General features: G+C 35.0%; 1 protein-coding gene across 1 annotated transcript in view; it reads right to left on the bottom strand.

Annotated features, from left to right (window-relative positions):
- Positions 1-15,661, bottom strand: part of STPG2 (sperm tail PG-rich repeat containing 2) — a gene marked incomplete at its 3' end in the record, with an annotated part of 527,449 nt that overhangs the window by 501,765 nt on the left and 10,023 nt on the right. The window contains 3 exon segments of the mRNA XM_082642509.1: positions 2,713-2,718; positions 2,720-2,825; positions 6,220-6,332. Of these exon segments, the coding sequence (XP_082498635.1) occupies positions 2,713-2,718; positions 2,720-2,825; positions 6,220-6,332 (225 nt within the window).

Below are 15,661 nucleotides of genomic sequence, written 5' to 3'. Positions count from 1 at the left end.
TTCTTAGAGGAAAACATAGGCAAAACACACTTTGACATAAATCACAGCAAGATATTTTTTGATCCACCTCCTAGAGTAATGGAAAAAAAAACAAAAATAAACAAATGGGACCTAATGAAACTCAAAAGCATTTGCAAAGCAATGGAAACTACAAACAAGACGAAAAGACAACCCTCAGAATGGGAGAAAATATTTGCAAGCAAATCAACAAAGGATTAATCTCCAAAATATATATGCAGCTCAAAGTTAAAAACATAAACAACCCAGTGCAAAAATGGGCAGAAGACCTAAATAGACATTTCTCCATAGAAGACATAGAGATGGCCAAGAAGCATATGAAGAGCTTCTCAACATCATTAATTATTATAGAAATGAAAATCAAAACTACAATGAGGTATAACCTCACACCACTTAAAATGGGCATCATCAAAAAGTCTACAAACAACAAATGCTGGAGAGAGTGTGTAGAAAAGGGAACCCTCTTGCACTGTTGGTGGGAATGTAAATTGATACAGCCACTATGGAGAACAGTATGGAAGTTACTTAAGAAACTGAAAATAGAATTACCATATGACCCAGCAATCCCACTACTGGACATATACCCAGAGAAAACAGTAATTCAAAAGGACACATGCACCCCAATGTTCATTGCAGCATTGTTTACAATAGCCAGATCATGGATGCAACCTAAATGCCCATCAACAGACGAATGGATAAAGAAGATGTGGCACCTATTTACAATGGAATATTACTCAGCCATAAAAAGGAACAAAACTGGTTCATTTGTAGAGATGTGGGTGAATCTAGAGACTGTCATACAGAGTGAAGTAAGTCAGAAAGAGAAAAACAAATATCATATATTAATGTATATATGTGGAACCTAGAAAAATGGTACAGATGAACTGGTTTGCAGGGCAGAAATTGAGACACATATGTAGACAACAAACATATGGACACCAAGGGGGGAAAGCGGCGGGTGGGGGGGGGGTGATTAACTGGGAGATTGGGATTGACATGTATACACAAATATGTGTAAAATGGATAACTAATAAGAACATGCTGTATAAAAATATAAATAAAATTCAAAAATTCAAAAAAAAAATTATAAACCTCTAGCCAGGCAAACTAAGAAAGAAGAGAGAGGATACAAATTACTGATATCAGAAATGAAGAGGGGGGCGCAGTCGTTGAGAGTCCGCCTGCCAATGCAGGGGACACGGGTTCGTGCCCCAGTCCGGGAAGATCCCACACGCCGCGGAGCAGCTAGGCCCGTGAGCCGTGGCCACTGAGCCTGCATGTCTGGAGCCTGTGATCTGCAATGGGAGAGGCCACAACAGTGAGAGGCCCACGTACCGCAAAAAAAATAATTAAAAAAATTAAGGAGGGGACATCACTACAGTTCCCATATGCATTAAAAGAATAAAGGAATACTGTGAACAATTCTATGCCCATAAATTTGATAACCTAGATGAAAAGGACCAATTCCTTAAAAGACTCAATCTCCCAAATTCTCATGAGAAGAAATAGATGATCTGAATAGGCCTATGCCTATTAAAGATATCAAGTCAATAATTCATAACCTTCCAAAACAAAAAGCACCAGACCCAGATGGATTCACTGGTGAATTCTACCACACATTTAAGGGAAAAAATTATACCAATCTCTACAATCTCTTTCAGAAGATATAAGCAGAGGGAATACTTCCTAACTCATTTTATGAGGCCAGCATTACCTTAATACTAAAACCAGACAAACACATTACAAGAAAACCATAAACCACTATCTCTCATGATTCTAAATTAACACTTTTTATCTTGTTTGAGATATATAATTGTTATTCTAGGAAAACAATGCATTATGTTACTCTGTTATGGTATATTTTTCTAATAGTTCTATAAGCACTATTTTTCCTTGCTGATTAATATTCAGGGAAAGACTGAGAAAATTCTTATTGAAATACTCACTGATTTCTCAACTGAGAGTCATTTATCCTTACTCTAAATGATCCATTTTGAAATGTTTATCCTATAATCTTTAAGTTTTTAAGTTTAAATATACTAGAGGAAAAAAATCCAAGGTTTTTGTGCCTACAAGTTCCAAATAATTAAACTGAAACATAGCTACAAAAAATATTTAATGGCATTTCGATTTTTATATTAATAAATATACACTACCTAGAACAATAAAGATAAAAATCTTACCATGTACTAACCAGACTTCACCAAGAATATTATTCTTAGTTCTCAAAATCATATTTTAAGGAGAGAAAGATTCAAAAACTAATGAAGATCCCTAGATAACATCAAAGGAAAATAAGTTATCCTGAAGCTAAATACTGAGAATAGTCAAAGATATTTAGAACATTTATCCTTGCTAGAAAAGATTTAAAGGGAGATTTAAAAGAAGTCATAGGAAAAGGGAGAATAAATAGACAACAAGCAGCTAAATTTAGGTCAATTTAAGAAGGAAATTGTAAGAAACATCTACTGAAACAAGAAACCTCAGGGGTATTGAGTTCTTTATCACAAGAGGTGTTCAAGCAGAGACAGCGATCAACTTGAAGGAAATTTTAAACACAGTTCCTTAGTTCCTTCCACAAAATTCAGAGTGACAACTACCTACGAGGAACAGTAGAAGAGTACTCTGTGTGATAATAAGATTCAATGACCTTAAAATCTAGGAAGTCAATGAAATAGTTACTTTTCAACTTACTTTTTTTTTCCTCCTGCAATATTATTACTTCATAAAGTCGTGGGAGATTTGAGCAATGATTTTGCTGTTGATCTTTCTTGATGTTAATATTTTCATAATGTAGTGCCTTTTTCCTTTAGAAAATTCAGGAAAAATTATTCTCAATTTCAAATATATAAATGTCTATATAAGTTAAGAGAATATTTTTACACCATTTCCTGCTTAAAAGGTATTCAATAAGATATCTGGGTGTGTTAGGCCAATATATCCTAAATTCTGTCAGATCTACTCATTTATGTTGGTTAGATCCGCGTTTTCCAATTTAGAGCATTAAAATATACCTATTCTAATAATGATTCCAAAAAGAAAACAAAATGTGGGATTTCTGTCATGAATTTAAATAAAAAGCTACCAAAAAAAGTTTCCCGTGTAGTTTATTCACCATAAAAGGTCTTTAAAATTTCAAATCACTTGGTATTTCAACTATTAACTAAAATAAGGGGAAAATAGTCAATGCTATTTATATCATAAAACAATCAGGAAAAGGGCATAAAGAACGATCTTTGAAAATGAAAGGGAAGCTTATTTTCATTGAAATTTACACACGTAAGAATAATAAACCAAGTAAGCAGTGAATAACAGCCCAAGCTCTGGAGTCAAACAGCCTGATATGAATCCTAACATTGCTACCTACTAGCTATGTGACCTTACACAAATCACTCACCCTCTCTAAACTTCAGATGTGATTCTTCATCTGTGATTGGAAATTGGAAATTCTCAAGGTTGTAATGATTAAAGTGGATGATATATGTGAAGTATTTACTGCCATACAAAACCCATAGTAAGTATACAATAACTGTTAGCTATTATTAGGAATTATATTTAAATAGGTTATTTTTTTCTAATTCTTAAAAAGAATTAGGAAAAAGTCATATTAAACACTTCCAGTGAACTATACTGAACATAAGATTTAAAAAAAGATAATATAGGGCTTCCCTGGTGGCGCAGTGGTTGGGAGTCTGCTTGCCGATGCGGGGGACACGGGTTCAAGCCCTGGTCTGGGAGGATCCCACATGCTGCAGAGCGACTGGACCCATGAGCCACAGTTGCTGAGCCTGCGCATCTGGAGCCTGTGCTCCGCAACAAGAAAGGCCGCGATGGTGAGAGGCCCGCGCACCGCGGTGAAGAGTGGCTCCCGCTTGCCGCAACTGGAGAAAGCCCGCGCGCAGAGATGAAGACCCAACACAGCCATAAATAAATAAATAAATAAATTTTTTAAAAAAAAGATAATATAAAAACAAATGTTTAAGTTACATAATTGCCATTTTTTTGTTTGTTTAGACATTACTATGATTTAAACATGCATATAACATCTTAGTTCACTGTCAAATGCTGACTTCATTGATTTTTTTGCACAAAATTCAACAAATCAACTTATTTTCAAAACCTCAAATAGTTTTATGGATAAAAAATTTATATTTGGGATATCAAAAGGGTCACATATCGTTTAGGTCTGTGTTTTCCCAAAAGGAAACCTATGAGCTCAACTTTCCATTTGAAATACCCAAGTATTTCCATTTTTATACCATATCAAATCCACAATAATTATGACTCAATCAATAAACAAAAAGTAGAAAAAAAAAAGGTAGAAAATATCAACTACCAGAAGGAACCAAGACAAGTCCAAATAAAAGATAGTGAAGGCAGCAAAAACAAAGAGCAAATTACGGAAATGATGAAATATCTGATGCAGTTAGGAATGCAATCTATATGCATACATTCCTACCAGCAAAAGTGAAAATACAAACAGAAGAAAAGAAGAAACAATGGAAATAACAAAGATCAAAGAGAAAGTAACATTTAAAAAAAGGGAGGAGAGGGAATTCCCTGGCGGGTCCAGTGGTTAGGATTCCATGCTTTCACTGGCATGGGTCTGGGTTCAATCCCTGGTGGGGGAACTAAGATCCTGCAAGCTGTGCGATGTGACCAAAAAAATAAAAAATAAAAAATAAAGTCAGGCAGACACTTATTAAAAAAAAAAATAGGAGGAGAATGGGAGTGGGACAGGGCTGGAGAAGTAAAAAGGACTGTGAGGAAAAAACTATCAAGCAAAATCAGAGCAATAGAATTAGACAGAGTGCTGGTCATGCCTGAGGTACTTAGTTAGATGTGTAGTGGAATGGATGGAAAACAATCATCACAGAACCACATACCCTAAAAAGGGTTAATTTTGCTTAATGTTAATTAAACCTCAATAATACTGACAGGCAAGCAGGCAGACAGATAGGAAAGCAAACCAGCCAAACTGGAAGAAAAAGATAAGAGTAAAATACTAACAAAAGCATTATGTCAAGGGGATGAGTAGAGTTAGAGCATTTGACAGACTTTGTTTTATTTGGAATGACAAAGATTAAATTTTGATCCCATTAAGCTGTATATACATGTTAAACTTCTAGTGTAACTACTAAAAAAATTAAAATACATGGCATATCACCCTAATTTGGAGAGTGAAAAAATGAAAAGGACAATAGAATAGGGTATAAATTCCCCAAAACAAGGGCCATGTTTTATTCTTTTTATTCTTAGTTACTAAGTTTAGTACTAAGACATAGCAAGAATTCAAACAATGTTTGTTCAATGAATGAATAGCAGTAGGGGAGTTTAAGTAAGAGCCTAAGCTAGGTCCACTGCTGGTATACAGATGTGTCTGAATCTGTCCAGCAAATTAATTGGATAGGTAATCACTGTGAGACTTCCTGCTAGAAAACTCATCCTATAAGAAAGGATCAGGCAGATAAACTGGAACCTGTTAAAAATTAAATCATGAAAAGCGGCAATAGATTCTGAGAACAACATGATATCTGTTACTCAGTTTTGCCTTCCATGGACTCATGTCTAAGACCTTACTGTAAGAGTAGGAGAAAATAAAGACAGAAACAATTATTTTAAAAGAAATGTATTTCCTAGTTAGACTTCATAAATATTACCTTCAACCTAATGTTATGGCTCTGACTTATACTGAGAATGCCTTCTAAATCCATCATGTAGTCAAAAGAATGGACACCAGAGCCAGGAACGAGAGGCAGAGTCCTGGGTCACCTTCTTTTATATTTTCTCTGATCTTTTCTCTATCTTGTAATTAAAGACAGTATATTTTAGTACTTAGATACATGGGCTGTATAACCGAAAAGGCCTCAGTCAATGTCAAGCTCTGCCACTTAATAGCTGCATAATATTAAACACATTATTTATTCTCTCTGACCCTTTCATTTTTCACTGATAAAACAGGCATAACACTAGTAACTACACAGAGACTTGTGAAGATAAATGAATTAATACATGTAAAACAGGTAGCACAGGATCTGGCAGACAGACAAGCAATGGTTTTCATATAGGTTACTCTAAAATATCATATTTCTTGAAATTTTTCATACTGATTTTTCCTTTCATAACAGCATAACCTAGTCTAAATTATTAAAATATTTATAGTCAAAAACTACAGGAAAGATATACTACTTTTTTACTTACTGTGTTATATCATACTGTCCAGGACCAGGCCCTGACTTTATAGGTAACTCTAGTCTTCCCAAAGAGTTGCCAAAATGTATCCCCTTGTATTTCAAAGTTACATTGGAAAAATCCTCACACACACAAAAAAAAAAGTGAAGATGAGAGACAATTTAAATAAATCATGAAACAATGTTTAACTTTACTTAAGTCTAAAGGGAGGGTAGCCTTAGTCAAGGAGTTTCCACTGGTAAATGCTAGACTCTTCCTTGATACATCTCAAGAGTATCACTGTGTGCCCCATCCCACTCCTGAGTCAACCAGAATTCCCAGAGAAGGGCCTCTAGTTTAGCATATCCTCAACCAATATGAACAACTTGCTCTAGGCAGTACACTCAACAATCTAAAATCTTAAGGGCAATGACAATTAGCTCCTCATCATTTAAAAAGGGGAGGAAGGGCAGACTTGCTTGATTTAGGGAATGGGAAAGCCTAACAAAAATGACTTAATTAAATAGAAATTAATTTTAAGAAATTAAAATTCAAACATTACCAACAGATACTAGATAACTTCTAATTACCTGGTAAGTGCAGAAGACATTCTTGTAAAGTTTTCAGAGTAACAAATATATAACAAAAATTAAACACTACCCCCAAATCATTTCATAGTTAATGTTTGAGGTCAGGATCAGTACTTTAATGCCAAAGAAGTCATCTGTGACAAGAGAAATCAGCAATCATCTTCCTTCACAGTCATACAATAAGCATGACTCACTAAAGAGTTCACTTTAGCGAAGTTAGAACACCTGCTTCCATTAGAAACTAATAAAAGAATAAAGTATGGGGCTTCCCTGGTGGCGCAGTGGTTGAGAATCTGCCTGCTAATGCAGGGGACACGGGTTCGAGCCCTGGTCTGGGAGGATCCCACATGCTGCGGAGCAACTAGGCCCGTGAGCCACAACTACTGAGCCTGCGCGTCTGGAGCCTGTGCTCCGCAACAAGAGAGGCCGCGATAGTGAGAGGCCCACGCACCGCGATAAAGAGTGGCCCCCGCTTGCCACAACTAGAGAAAGCCTTCGCACATTAACGAAGACCCAACACAGACCCCCAACATCTTCTTTAAAAAAAGAAGAAAAAAAAAAGAATAAAGTATGAAACACGAACAGTAGCATCTCATAGGAATTCTTGTGTTGACCTAATACATTCTAAATTGAGCAATCATTTAAGAAATTTATAAAATCTTACTTTTTTAACTGATAGTAAAAGGTAACTAGTCTATTTCACTTACTTTTAATTCATATTTGTAAAAATATAGCTTTCAAATAGGCATGGATTATTAAACCAATTAATATATATATATTGAATAAAATCCCAGTAACATAAACTGATAGTTTAACTGCATAAAACAGTATGTCAGTTGTTCTAGGTGACCATTACTATTCTTGAATAGTGGAACCAATCTCTATCAATTACCATTATAAACAATATGAATGAAATAAATAGCAATTGAATGATTAGAAAGCGTAATTCCAGTTCAGATTGGTGAATCAAACCCACATCTGCCCCCCTCCCACCAGAATCTCAGAAGAAGCGTATAAAATAGATGTAAATTATTAGTACTAGAAACTGAGAAGGTATCATTCACATTCCACTTCAAGGAATTTCTGGAAAATATAGCACAGCAGAGACTAGAACCAGAAAAAGATCTCACTGCACGTGAAAAGAACCTCAGTTACTCTATTAACATCCCCAGAAAGACAGAAACTAGAGGTAAGGATGGACTCATGGGTAGTGAGCAGGGAGCAATTCTCAAAACTACTAATAACCTTACAGATTTATGTGCACCGGTGCCATTACACGAAGTGATGAAAGAATGCTAAAACTCACTCCATTCTTGCCATGGATGGTTGGAAATAAGTTGGAAGCACTGCCACTGTCTCCTAACAAGGACAGACTTCTTAGTTAGAGAGGCACCACTCTAGAAAGCTTTGGGATGGCACAACAAAATCCAAAAATAAGCTGGTACAGCACTAAAATTCCCTACTATGTGGAAACATCTTTTACTTCCTAGAACTTAACACTAACAACTAGCCCTCAAATATTATAAAATACAAACACAATAAAACTAAACTTTCCCTTTTACACCACCTGACCTTAAAGAATTAAACAGGGGCCAACACAATCTCTGACAGAACTTTGACGTTTGCGTGAAGTGAAATGGGACCTTTGTTGATTCTTTTATCATAGATGGCAATCTCAAAGAGAAACTGAATTACAGTTTTTCTAAAGGTTTCTCCTGCTTCAATTTTAGTAAATCTCCTTGTTTGTTCCTTGCTTGGGTGATGGAGGATGTTGGAGCTGAGGGTACAGAAACAGGGAGTTACTAGCTATGTCCAAATAAGATTCAGACATATTTTGGAACGTCTAGTGAATAGAGCAAATCAACCAGAAGGTGAACGCAAAAACTATTCCTATGGGAAGCAGCTAATCATGGTAACCCACACCCAGTTAGAAAATCTTACTGTCAAAAGAGTGGCAATGCTAACTACTGAGTATTTTCGGTTGACTGAATTTGCCTTCTAACAGATAATCCCCCACTGGATTTATATCTGTATTCTGTAGAGTGCAAAAGGGCTATGATAAAAATCTAAAAGACATTTCATTAAAACACCGGTAAAAATCAATGCTACTTTTAGAGCATTCTATCTAATAGAGTATAAAACAAAGAGAGAATAGCATTATCCCCCCCCCCACCAGCTTCACCTCAGCTTATCACGCAGCTTTCGCTCTGATGGAGTATATGGGTGGAAATGCCCAGCAGAGAGCACCATCTGGCAAGAGACTGAACTACCTGGGGGAACAGAAGCTGTCTCAGTGGAAACAGACTTACTCAGAAGCATAGTTGAGACAGCCCTTCTAGAAGCCCCTGTGAAGGGGAACTTTGCAGAAGGCTGGAGGTCTACCACATCAACAGGAGGAGACAACATACATATATTTGAGTTACTAACATAATTGTGACTCTCTGTAGTACCCACAATCCAATAAAGCCTGGGAAAACTTGTTACATAAATAAAAAGCATTAATCCTTATTCCCACCAGGAATATTTCCAGCACTGTAAGTGGTCTTAATGTGCTTAGCTTATTGATATGCAGATTCCTTCTAATGAACTACAACACAAAGAGCAGAGAGGTATTTCCCCTCTTCACTAATCAGCTTTAACACACTATGAAGCTGTAACACTATAAAGCACCAAATCAAAGTAAGACACTGATATTATTATTATTGTTGTTACTGTTATAAATAGGCTGTCTAGCTGATATATGATCCCCAAGCCCAGAGCCCTGTCAGTCCTAGGAGGAACAGAGCTATGAATAAAAATTGAAAGGGCTATCCTACCAACCTCTCTAATGCATAGGGTATACACTGCTTTAGCACTTCTGAGTGTAACACAAAAGGAAATAAGGCAGTCAGATCATCCAAAGGCTTTGGGTCTGGGGGTGCAGAGACAAACACCATAACAACTAGCAGAACAGCACAGAAAAATAGCACAGACTGACATGTCCAGCAGAGCAGCAGATGGTAGTAGAGGAGTCCTGGAAGAAACCATGGCATCCACTAGAGTAGTTGAAAAGCAGCCCATTCCTTTGGGTCAATGGCAACTCTGAAGACTGCTGCACCCCACAGAGCTTCAGAAAAGGAAAGAATGATCAGCCATGCAACACTGTTTTGCTAAGAGAAGTGTTCTAGACCATCTTTCAAATGAAATTACTTAATAGAGGCATGGATTTTAAAAGTACATACACAGTTTTGATGGCAGAAAGAGAAAACTTTTTCACTCGTACTTTATTTTTACTTAGAAATGAAACAGTTTCATAATCGTGAAGATTTTAGGCTTAGTAAGTAGTGAAATAAATGTAGAACTCTCTTCTTATATAATAAGTATAGCCATGTTAGATATGCCAGATATTTTCTATATTTCAGGCAGGAGCATATCTAATATATTGATTAACTATAGCCTATAGATTTGCAAAAGTAAAATCAGTATTTTAAGACAGAGCATTCTGACAAATCATCTTTAACATTATATTTTTATACCCTACAAAGTATAAGTTACAATTTTATAGTAATTCTTCTACACAGCATTTCAGGAGAAATTATGTCCAAGTAGACTTATGTCTAAGAAGCTTTCCTCAGGTTAATTATTGTGATTTTGAAGGTCAACTGTTTAACAGTTCTTAAGGTAATCCAGCAGAAGGAAAGACTATGCACACACACCTACATAAACACACACCATTCAAGACACCAGCAAAATCCTTTTCCTGTGTATACGCTGAAATTCATTTCATTTAAACCATGTGAACTACTTAACTCACTAACCTGTACAGTTCTCAGGTAAATGTTCAATTGGAAATTTAATTTAAAAGCCTTTTAAAAATACAGATAGAAAATAAGGAACAAATTGATGTACTCAACTCTAAATCACACTCTCCTTATGTCAAGAAGTAGATGTAGAGAACAGATGTTCTATACGTTCTATACGTTTGTTCTCTACATCTCTACAACAGATGTAGAGAACAAACGTATAGACACCAAGGGGGGAAAGCGGGAGCAGCTGGGGTGGTGGTGGTGGGATGAATTGGGAGATTGGGATTGACATATATACACCAATACGTATAAAACAGATAACTAATAAGAACCTGCTGTGTAAAATTCAAAAAATAAAAATAAATTAAAAGGATGTGATATTAAAAACAAACAAACAAACAAGAAGTGTTGACAATACCATCTTCAAGGTCATCGTCAAGCTTGGAAAATCTTTAGCAAATAAAATATGACTTAATTGAAGCAAACAACACGGAGGTGCATTATTTTAAGTGAATAATGTAATGTAACTTGAAGAATTGCTAACTCTTACTTTCACTGACAGTGAAATCAATGAAGAAGGGGCTATGCAACTTTCTTCTCATGTCTTTTCCATAATTAAGTGTGGAAACAGAATTTGTGAAGAATTAAAAGTCCCAACGTGTGGCAGTTCAAAACACTAATGGACTGCATTCTAGTGTGGCAGCACACAGGTAGTTCCCAGCATGTTATCATTAGCAAATATGTCAGTGTCATGATTCCAACCACAAACTGTGCTTGTGAAATCCACCTCTGAAAAGCAGACTTCTAATGGTTACCTGAGCTCTTCTTTTGAAAAAGATAGAGAGAGAAGCTAAATTTTCTAATTCAAAATGTTATACAAAATAATTTATACAGAGGATTTCTCTTTACAGATTAAATATACCTAAAAATTACCATTTGTTGGCTAGAGTCTTATACAACTTGTAATTTCAGACTTGCTTCTATATTTAAGCTACATAAGATACCTTCAGATGTTATTTCAACAGTTCAGGGAATAATCACAATAATTACCTATCTGTTGGATTATTTTCTCAATTTTCTATTAATGTTCACATCTGGAAACTGAGCCCACATATAGTATTATCTCAAAAAGCAGCTAAAGAGATACATAGAATTACCAGAAATTTGGATAATACTTGAATTAACATTACTACAGTATCAATTTCATAATAGTCTGTGAGGCACCTGTGGTTTTTTTTTTCCCCTGCAGGAAAAAACAAGAAAATTAAGCCTTCAGCTACTGACCTTTGCTACCCTACCTCTAGTTTTTCTCTCAAATTCAAGATGGAGATTTCAGAAAATATCACAATTCAATTCAAATTAAGCTTTGTTGAATCTTCTTGAATATTAACCATTATGTCTTTAAGTTATACGTAAATCTATGTTTTTACAAACATGTTTTCTTAAATTTGATCTAGATTTTTATTCTAATAAATACAAGTTGGATCAAATCAGTAATTACTAAATTACATCATCAAATTGGACCTATTAAAATTGTAGAATCAATTTTCTTATTGTTATTTTTCTCTTCTATGAATAATAATGTAGCCAGAAATAAATCAAATTTTATATGTTAAAGTAATGTTTATTCATACATGAGAAAAGTTTTGCACATCTAGGGAAGCTTGGAGGCATTATTCTGGCCTTTTAATGGATGATACATTATTCTGAAACAAAGAAATAGCATATACAAAAAATATAATTTTAAAGCAAGAATAACATTTTGGGATTTAAGTTAAGAGTAACAGAGAACTGTTTAAGCTGAGACCAAGGATCAGTGACTACTGTGAAAAAGAAATACTAGTTCCAATATATTAAACCAAAGTTTTTCCCAGGATATTTTAGATAAGAAAACTTAGCACAAAGAGCTTAAGTAACTTGGCCAAAGACAACTATTAAGCAGTGAAGCCAAGAAATAAACACAAGCAGTCCAGTTCCATTACACTACCTTTCATAATTGTCCTTTACCTTGGACAGAATATACTGATATTAAACCATAGGACTTCCATTAATTTCAATGTAATTTTTACAGAGTTATCTCCATTGTTCTTCTGAGCATATCTTACTCAAACACCTAAGATACTGGCACTGTCTGTGGATGAAAACTAATTATTTTTATATTATTAACAGGATGATAGGATAGTCAAGGCCTGGAAAACCAGGCATGGCATCGACAGGGAGAGCAAAATACTCCTGGGATAAAAGACCCTATAGCCAGAAAGAAGTGGGAATTCTAAGGGTGTGAACAGGAGACATATCTATAACTTACAATATCTTTACTCTCCATTTTATCAGAGGTAAGTTGGTTATTCATAAGTTTTATAGTATGGAGCAGTCTATCAGGTCTTAAAATACCTGTATTTGAAGATAAAATGTATTATCTCTAGTGTGTTCTATAATCAATAGAAATTTAAAAAGAGGAGTTACAAACTAAAAGTAAAATACCAGCCTGTCTATTTACCTTTACCTTTGTACTTTAATTCTTTAAACAGAATGTGAGTTATTGTCTAATGAACTTTCATTTCATCCTGAGGAACTCTAGTATTTCTTTTAGAGGGTGTACTACAGACAAAATCTATCAGTTTCTGTTTATCTGGGAATGTCTTAATTTTGTCTTCATTTTCAAAGAATAGTTTTGCTGATTATAGAATTCTCGATTAGCAATCTTTTTTATTTCAGTACTTTGAATATATCACCTTACTGCCTTCCAGCCTCCATGGTTTCTGATAAGTCAGCTGTTAATCTTCTTGGGGATTTCTTGTCACTTTTCTTGCCGCTTTCAAGATTTCTCAATGTCTTTGGCTTCAACAGTTTGATTGTGATATATGTAGGTGTGCATTTTTTTGAATTTATGCTATTTGCAATTCAATGAGCTTCCTGTATGTGTAGGTTGTTTTTCATCAAATTTGGGATGTTTTCAAGTTATTATTTCTTCAACTATTCTCTCTGCCCCCTTTTTCTTCTCTCCTTCTTTGACCCTCATTATGCATACGTTGGTACGCTTGATGGTGTCCCCCAAGTCTCGGATGTTATGTTTATTTTTCTTCATACTTTTTTCTTCCTGTTCATCAGGTTGCATATCGATTGACTCCTCTTCAAGTTTGCTAATTCTTTCTTTTGCCAGTTCAAATCCACTAGTGAATCCCTGTAGCGAATTTTTCATTTCCATGATTGTACTTCTCAACTCCAGAATTTCTACGTGGCTGTTTTTTATAATTTCTATCTTTATTGATACTGTCTGTTTGGTGAGACATTGTTTTTATATTTCCCTTTAATTATTTAGACATACCTTCCTTTCTTTACTTGAATATATTTAAAATAGTTGATCTAAAGACTTTGTCTAATAAGTCCAACATCCTGGCTTCCTCAAGAACAGTTTCTAATGATTGCTTCTTTTCCTATGTATGGGCCATATTTCTGTTGTTGTTGTTGTTTTTGCATGTCTCATAATTTTTTGTTGAAAACCAGACATCTTAGATAATATAATATGGCAACTCTGAAAATCATAATCTCCCTCCTGACCCAAAGGTTGTGGGGTTTTTTTGTTTAGTGACTTCTGGACTAATTCTCTAAATTCTGTATTCTCTGTCATGTGTGTCCACTAAAGTCTTGGTCTGGCTAGCTGACTGGTCAGATAATCGTTGGACAGAGGTTTTCTTAATGCTTTGAACGAGTAGGTCTCCAACCTTTGCAGCAGTGCGCTGTGCATGTGTTGAGACACACCTTCAACACTCAAGTAGGCAGTTTACAAGTCTGTCTTAGCTTTCACTTCCCGAAGGTCACATAGAGGTAAGAGCTTTGTACCTTCTCAAGTCTGGTTTTTGAAGTGATGGGATAGCAATTCTGAAACTACATTCAGTGTTTTACAAGATTAAGCAAATAAGTAAATATACTGAGGATAGTGGGAACCAGGTTTCTCACTGTGGGAGAAGGGAGATCAAACACAGAAAACGAAATACAAGAATAAACATGTGGCACTGAACTGGAATTAGAGATATCAATATAAGCTTAAAGTTTTTAATAGACAGATAAGAAAAAGTATAGATTTCTAACTTTGTCCATTGAGATGGCCTAGAAGGAATGATACCCCAAATGTACCTAGTGTACTGATCTTGTTTTGAAATATCATTCTCCACTAAATGAAAGTAGAGCTCCTGAGGAAATGACTGATTCCAACGGCTGTGGCAACGGAAAAAATAAGATGAACCTGCAACATTTTATTGTGCCATAAAATAAAGAAATGCTCAAAGAATGATGGAGATATGTCAAAAAGACACAACAAGCAGACTGAAAGGGCTCCCAAGGGTCAAATATTAGATCATTTTAACCTCAAAATAGTGAGAGTAGTGAATTACAACCTTTTCAGTAAAACAGGAATTCATGAACCCATACTGATATAAATACATAAATGGAAAAGAATATAAAGCTGTTCTTTATAGTAAGTAAAGTGCCAACAAAAAAAATGTTAAAGAAAATATGACATTAGAAAACCACCATGTGATAAAATCACAGTAAAATTGATTCAGGCATCATCAATGGATGTTAAACTAATAGGTGAGAGTTTGATAAGGAATAGGATATCTACTCATTCTTAAAGTAACCTCTCCAAAATATTTATAAATTTTTAAAAATAGTAACTTTACAGTAGATAAAACCAAAAGACACTCCCTCAAGTTAACATCACCAACTACAGGATAAGTAAACATACTGCGCCTTTTTATGTGATACATTGAGAAGGATGCTTCACTTATGTAGCATTCCTGCTAAAATATAAAAACTCATCCTAATCATGATAAAATATACACGAATCCAAAACTGAGACATATTCTACCAAATAAACAGCCTGTACTCTTCAAAAAGTCAAGGTTACAAAAGACAAAGAAAGACTGAAGAACTGCTCCGAAAGGACTCTAAAGAGACACGACAACTAAATGCAGCTTGTAATACCAGATGGGACTCTTGACCAAAACTCATATTTTAAAGAATATCACTGAGATAATTAGTAATATTTTTTAAATATCTACAGATTAGATAATAGGATTATATGAATGATTTTTT

Source organism: Mesoplodon mirus, assembly GCF_964341445.2.
Source record: "Mesoplodon mirus genome assembly, chromosome: 2".
NCBI lineage: Eukaryota > Metazoa > Chordata > Mammalia > Artiodactyla > Ziphiidae > Mesoplodon > Mesoplodon mirus.
The sequence above is the reverse complement of the archived record's forward strand: the minus strand, read 5'-3'. Positions and strand labels throughout refer to the sequence as shown.